The sequence below is a fragment of the Chlamydotis macqueenii genome, chromosome 2 (genome assembly GCF_036417535.1).
Source record: "Chlamydotis macqueenii isolate bChlMac1 chromosome 2, bChlMac1.mat, whole genome shotgun sequence".
NCBI classification, from domain to species: Eukaryota; Metazoa; Chordata; class Aves; order Otidiformes; family Otididae; genus Chlamydotis; species Chlamydotis macqueenii.
Genome location: NC_141557.1, coordinates 132,479,516 through 132,486,852, shown reverse-complemented (window position 1 = coordinate 132,486,852; position 7,337 = coordinate 132,479,516). Strand labels below are relative to the sequence as shown.

The 7,337-nt window shown below is 38.5% G+C and overlaps 1 protein-coding gene across 2 annotated transcripts in view; it reads right to left on the bottom strand.

Moving 5' to 3' along the window:
- Positions 1-1,469: 1,469 nt before the first annotated feature.
- The window catches only part of LOC147601830 (uncharacterized), a 22,555-nt gene continuing 16,687 nt past the window's right edge, over positions 1,470-7,337 (bottom strand). For both annotated transcript variants that reach the window (XR_015257868.1, XM_086742433.1), the window contains exons 2-3: positions 2,759-2,833; positions 1,470-2,209 (exon numbers count right to left, since the gene is read on the bottom strand). Coding sequence is in view for 1 of the 2 variants with exons in the window: in XM_086742433.1 (XP_086598559.1) it covers positions 2,149-2,209; positions 2,759-2,833 (136 nt within the window). In the remaining variant the exon portion in view is untranslated. The remainder of the gene's footprint in view (positions 2,210-2,758; positions 2,834-7,337) is intronic.

The window sequence follows — 7,337 nt, the reverse complement described above, 5'->3', positions numbered from 1 at the left end:
CCCAAATAAATAAAAATAATATTTTTCAATATGGAACGTATCTCCTGCCTTAAGTCACAATTTTTCATTCATTTTTTTAATTAGCCTTTACTGCCCCTCAATCAACATTGGCCACCAGGTCCATCAGACACCAAGCTCAGGCCAACAAGACCAACTTCACGCACAGGCAAACCCACCACGGATCTCAGTGGCGAGGCAGCTTTCCTCACACACCAGTCTAAGCAGCCACTGACCAGGGACTGTGTGCAGCAATCAAGGCACTTTGCCTCTTGAGCGAGCGGTAAGTGTTGCACTTCCTCACTTTCACACATGCATACATGTCAAATCCTGAAATCCTTCCACCTTATGCCCAAAGTAGAGTGGTTTCCAGTTTGTAACATCCGATGATGCAACAACCAATAGTTTTCACTGAAAAAAAAAAAAGATTTGTTGCTAAGTGTTGTTGACTTGAAATTAAAAGTATTTCTATACTTTGCCCATTTCAAAGTTTTCCATAATTTCTCATTTTCTTTATGTACCTACAGGTCTTCACACTGGCAGACCTCTGCCTTTGATGTTGGACACTTCTCTGACCCAGGAATCTCCCTGAGAAGGCTTCCTCACAGGCCTCCCTCAGCACACATCGCTGCTCAGCCAGCTCCACATTTCCATCCTATGATTCAGTTTAAGCTTCATGTGTTCACCCAGCAGTTCCAGCTGACCTTCTTAAGGGACACCTACCTGCCAGAGTAAGTTTTTTTAGATGTAGTACTTTTTAGTACCCCTTCCTCTTCCTTCAGACCAGTTATTTTTTACTGCAGTCAATTTTGAAACCCTGAGTCATTCTGAAATCCATTCTCATCCACTAACTGATTTTATAAGTCTGTTTTTTTTCCATATAGCACATATATTCCTAGAAGAAGGTTCCAGTTAGTGGCTTTGTTGTTTCGTTTGTGTTTGAGTGAGCAGGAAGTACAGCTTTACACATCCAGCTCAGTGATCCAGAAGCTACCCTTGCCTTTTACTGCACAGCGAGGTGCTGCATATTTTATTTCCAGTTTCACTCCGCCCAGTTTGCCTCCTGCATTTGTTCCCTCAGATACGCAGCACAATAAATTACAGTCGGAGATAAGGAACTGCAGTTTTTGCTAATTATCCGTACAGTGCTAATAGCAGTGAGGCACTTGTGTCTTTGCACTGCCAATAATTCCTTGGCACAGAGATATATAGAATGGGATCTAGATAGACGATTTGATATATATACATTGGATAGATAGGAAAAAAAAAAAAAGGAGGGGTTAGTGGTGGTTGCAGTTTAGATCAGAGCATCTCCCTTGCCGCTGCGCTGCGCCCAGCCCAGGGAATCTCGGCTGCTCTGACGCGAGGGTGGGTGAGGCCCGTAGAGGAGCAGCTTGTTGCGTATGGCGTTTGAACGAAAACACGGGCTTTGTCAGAAGATAATGTAAGCACTTAAGGTCGAGTTTAGGCTGTATGATTTGACAGGCTTTATTGCAAACATTTTTAAGACAGTTCTGGCTCCCTCTCGTGGAGAACTCGCCACAGGCAACCTTTTCGCTACAAACAGGACATACTGGTTACATATTTATGTATTCCCGGCCCTAAAGTTTATATACAAATAAGATAAACTATTTTATTAAACAGATTAAAAAGGTCTCACACTCTAATTTCTATAAAGATACTTACTTCATCTGCCCTATCTTCCTAAACTAAACCACCTCGTTCATCAGCACAATACTCCTGTTTCTTCATCAGACTTCAGCAAAGCTTCATAAGGTTCCTTTCTCTCTCCAGCACTTTCCCAGTTCCATCTGTGTGATATCCACCTTTCTGGTAAACCTCTAGCTCCTGCTTGCGCCATGTCTGAAGATGGAAGATCCTTTTCTTGCCAGACCTCTCCCTTGGCACTCAGCATCATGCCAAATTTGATGACAACCTCTAGAATGAACCAAACCTACTGAGCTCTTTTCGGAGACAATATTTATACTTCATTCTTGTGGTTGTTTTCTGAGCTCTTTCTTTCTTTTTTTTTTTTTTCATAGCAGTGACATAAAAAGTGACATTGTAATCCGGTAAGAAAATAGCTGATGCCACATACAGAAGTAATACCCGTTTCAGCTGTCCATGGATGCATAAAATATGAAGATGACATCATTTTACTAAGTGCTCATGTTTATTTGATGGTCCTTCCTGATCTGAAGTCCTTTCTTTCCTTCATTAAAGAGAAGAAAAAGCAAAATTAAACAAGAACCAGGGGAAAAAAAAGCCCATCATCTAGACTTAAATCCTTACAAGATGCTCCCACATTGTGTCTGACTGGTGAGAAGGTACCTTGTTTCATTTTCACATGAAGTTTTCTATGGGCTATTTATATAAGGGATTCATTGATATGGCATATCAAAATAAGCAATATTTTCTTCAGGTCAGAATTCTGGCATGTGTCATGTTCATCACTGCATTTAAAGTACAGACCACATGCAAGAATTTTTAATATGAAAACTTCCTTTAAAAAGGGATTTGTACAGCCTTATAGATAGAAAAAGGAAAGTGATGGCATAACAGTAGTGTTCTGTAGCACTTAAAACGCCATTCACTACTCCTGTTGTTCACTAATAAACTGAAACAAGCAATTTTTATATGACGTGGGGAGTTCTTTTTGTCTATATAGTGGTAATAGATATTGCAATGGATAAGTAAAAAAAAAAAAATCGTAAGAGGGGTGGATGATTTTAGACAGAAGCATCTCTTAGATAAGGCTTACTTGCATTTTTCCCAGGCTCCACTGAAGCAGTAAAATGGTTCCAGAATGGCAAAATGTTGAATTTCACCTCCATGGCTGCAAAGAGAACAAATAAAAGAGATGCTTCCTAGGAAAGTGCAGCCAAAATAAGTAATATAGATGCTCCTGGAGAAACAGTGGACACCTCCTACATCTCTCACATGTATTCTAGGCTTGAAAACGTCTTTGCAATCCCAATCCAATCCACAGCAAGCTACTTGATTATCCCAGATTCAACTGTTTGGGTAGCCTAATCTTTGTTACTGTAGTAGTGAAATCTGACAAAAACAATAAACATCTTTTGAAAACTTCATGCTCCTCATAAACTGAGGATGATATGGTGGTAATATGCCTCCTTTTACATTTGTTATATGTCTTATTTTAGCTTTAATTTTTCAGAAAAACAATTACACCTTGTAAAGAATCTAATTTGCAATAACATTAATCTGTGGAAGCACAAATGAAGCTTAGTAAATAAGAACAACATACTTTCATTACAGTTTTTATGAGTAGTCTTTGCAATGTCTTATTTCAGTATTTTGAGGCAACTCACAATCAGCGAATTCACATCTACCAGGAATTTATCCTCCTACTCAGATTAACTGGAAGAAATAAGTGGCAAACACTGATTCTGCCAGTGCCAGTGGTGCTCAGCCAGCCAGAGCTCCTAGCAGATATTTGCACAGATCTTTTGTTTTTCTGGTTTTTTTAAAAATATGCTACTGCAGAATAAAAAACCAAAATAAACTCAAGTGTGTCTCCTTATTGTACCCTTGACCAGAAACACAAACTACACCAAACAAATTGCTCCACAGATCAACTGCAATTTGGAAGAGGATTACAGAAATGCCAAAACCTGTGTACGTGTCTTGTTAAAACCTCCAAACCTCTGATAAAATCATACCTTTAGGCTTGTTATCATCATTACAGGCCAAGAAAATATTTTATTTATACACAAGCAATCAAATTACATCTTAATTGCTTGTCGCTAGGCAACCATTGATTTTAAAAGGAATGATCAATTGTTGGAGACAAAGAACAAGCTAAACATAACCAGGAGTTACCAGTTAGGCCTTTAAATAATCATTAAAACCAAAGAATCACTCTCTTCACTGGCTTCAAAGAATCACAGCAGTTGGATTTCTGCAGTTTTGCTAAATCTATCCTTGCTTTTAATTACGTAGGGGATATAAAAATGTTTGTATCAAAAAAGAAAATTAAAGTGAGTATGAGAGACAGGCTTTAGTGTATTGTAAACCTTTTCTAAAGTTCAGAACTGAAAGGTACGATTGGGACACTTTACTGTGTCTCCTACAACCTCCTAGTGAAAGTATTTTCATATTGTTACCACTCTTTTTGGAGGGAGTTTCTTTTTATCTCTGCCACAACAGAGCCTAAATGTTTCTTCTAGTGGAAATTGCTCCAGGAATGTGTTTTCTCCCGTGGTTAGCAGTCATCTTCCAGTGCCCATCCTGAAGTTATTTGTAACCGATTTACATGCACTTGTTCTGGAATCAATCATCCTTTAGTTTATCCACCTCTTTCCCATTGTGCTCAGTCTCTAGATTTACCTGTGAGTAACAATCCCATCTTCTGTCTTTGTTAGGCAAAAAAAAAAATGCTTCCTTTTGCACCAGAGGACCTCTGCCCCCTAAATATCAAGTTTCTGCATTAGTTCTTGTCAACGTTTATTTTTCTTGAATATGCTCCCATCCCCTTCTTCCGGATCTGTATTTCTACAGCACCTTACCACTAATATTTCCTCTCTTCATGGGAAATGCTTTTCCCATGACCTGCCAATTCTGTCTGCCTAGAAGTGAGAGAGACATTCTTCCTTAAAATAAGTCACACAAGATGGTAAAGAAACAAAAACCAAATAACCCTTCTACAGAACACTTTAGACATCTATATCAGTGAAAGAGATATAGGAAACTGAATAGAAGACCCCGAATATGTTAAGTGTGATTATCTATGCCAGCTAGCATAACTGAGAACAGATGGGGTAATTTGTGGAGGCTGGTATGCAGCAGAGTAAGATCGTTTAGGAAGATAGCTGGGAAATGACATGCTGCTACCTTGTGCCAGGGAAACACCCCCTCGGCACAGAGATTGTGGAAGATGCTTTGCTGGAAGTGCCCTGGTAAAGGTGAGAAGACCCAGCACCTTGTCAGAAGAGTGACTTATAGAGTTGTCCAAAAATTTGTCTCTTACTGTTGCGAAAGAAAAGCAAGTTCTATTAATGATTGGGGGCAGGATGGGAAAGCTTTGACAGAGAAGGTGAGGAAAGGAGCTAGAGAAGGAGACCTCCAATGGCCAGCAGTACTTCTAGGAGAATCAGCTAGGCAGGTCAAGTAGCGGACTTGTTACATGCAAGTTTAGCATTTCTAGGGAAAAAAGAGGAAGAACAGTGGACATCAAGACAACAGTTTCAAGGAACTGAATCTATTTCACTGGCAGAAATGTAGTACACTTCTTCAGAGAAAAAATAAAGCAATGCACTATCTGAAAAAAAAAGAGTGAGGAAATATAAAAAGACATCAGGTTGACAAACTCGTGGGTACTCAATAATCTGAACTCAAGGAGAAAGCATACACCAGGAAATGAATGAGGACCAAAAAAATTTTTGAAGTGTGAAGGAACAGAATGAGGCTGTCCAAGGCACAAAGGCAGATCCAACAGGCCTGCCTGGAAGAAAACACTGTCTACACATATCTACACATGTTGCAAGAGGAAAACCACAGAATGAGATGGCACAGAAAAAAAGGCAATGTTTATTCATTATCTGCTTTTACATTCACAAGTCTGTATTTTGCTTTTGTATTAGCTTACTGCTACCAGCTGTGGCTCTTCCACATCTTCCTATTGAAATGCTTATTTCTTTTGTCCTGCTCTTAGAATTACACCAGCTCATGAGTATTTAGCCTGTCCTCCAGCAAGCATTAAACCTCCTTCCAGGTCCATGGCATCTGAGAGCTCAATAGCAGACTCCCCGTTCCATCACTGATGCAAAACATGGGTTAGTATGGACCACAAGCCAGATCCCCGCAAGACTCCACCCAAGACATGTTGTACTTCTTTGACAGTATTCTCAGTGGCAAGCTTGTTTGAAATCTGAATTCTAAGTCTTGCACCCAGCCAGTTACACGTTGCCTTGGCCATATTTCTCTAGCTTATTTACTGTATGAGCATGTAATAAATAACCTTATTAAAAGCCCTAATAATGCCAAGATAGATTAAATTCACTACTTCCTCTCTGTCCAAAAGACACGTTATCCTATCAAAGAAATAAATAATATTGGCTCAACACAACTTGTTGATTATAATTAATATAATTTTGATCTTTCAAGTACTTACATGTGTTTGGAATTTTTATTCCAGAATTTATCTGGAAATTGAAGTTCCTTGACTGGTCTACAGATGCCGGCCCACCCCTTTCCTTCTAAAGATAAGTACCACATCTGTTTTCTCAGTACTTTCCCTGTTTTCCAAGTTTGCAGACAGTGCAAGCAGCTCTGATTTTGAAACAATTTTGAACAATTTTAATTTGGGGGTGCCTAAAATGTTAGCTGATGCAGCATCCTGCCTCTTCATTGCTGTTATGAATTCTGTTACTGGAGAAGGACGATAGCACTTAATAGTATAAATTGCAGGCATGCTTCCTATGATTATTTCCAAACAGCTCAGAATCAGAGGCACAATCAGAGGCAAACAAACAACTCCCTGTTGAAAATAAGACTGCTAGTCAAGTCTAGAAGTTAGCACTTCACATTCAGTAAAAAAATAACAGAAATATGTTTAAAAAATCAGTAAAAAATCTGTATCTTTTGCATAAGGGTGTATCAGATATTCTAGTTTAGAAAAAGGGAAAGAAAGAAAACTAGGAATAGAAAATGAAAAGGATTAATATATTACAACATTATATTTACACTAATGAAGATCACAAAAAATGACACGGATACTATATAATTTATTTCATGGCATATTTTTGTTTTCTCTCCTTATTTCTGAATGAAAGTATTTGAATAGGCAGATAGGTCTAATCAGTATATTCCCAAAAGCAGACCACAGAGCAACCTGAAAAAGGAGAGTCTTGGCTGAAATTGAAGACAAGAAAGAAATATGTATCTCATAACAGATGTCTAGTCTTTGACTTTTTAAATATTCTTTCTCCATGCTTGCTGATTCATTTTTTGACTCTCTCTTTCCTACTCAGTGTGACACTCTTTACTCATATATCTTTTGAACAAGAACATAATTTTTACCCAGTGCTGACAGCTTCTCATCTTTCTCCCAAGCATTCACGAAGAGATGCTGATCTTGCAGTATATCCAAGATTCAAAGAATTTGCTTTTGGTTTTTGCTTAATAAGCTAAAATCTATAAACAACTCAGGTACATAAGGTTGCACAGAAGTACTGGAATCCATTTTTGCTTATGCCTCTTTCTTGTCCATGCAATTCTCTATTTTTTTAATTCTTTGTTTAAAGGATGCTTGTCAGATAAATCCTTTCCTTTTGAGAAGAACTTCAAGGATTAGAGCTCAGAGTCAGAAGGGCAAGGAC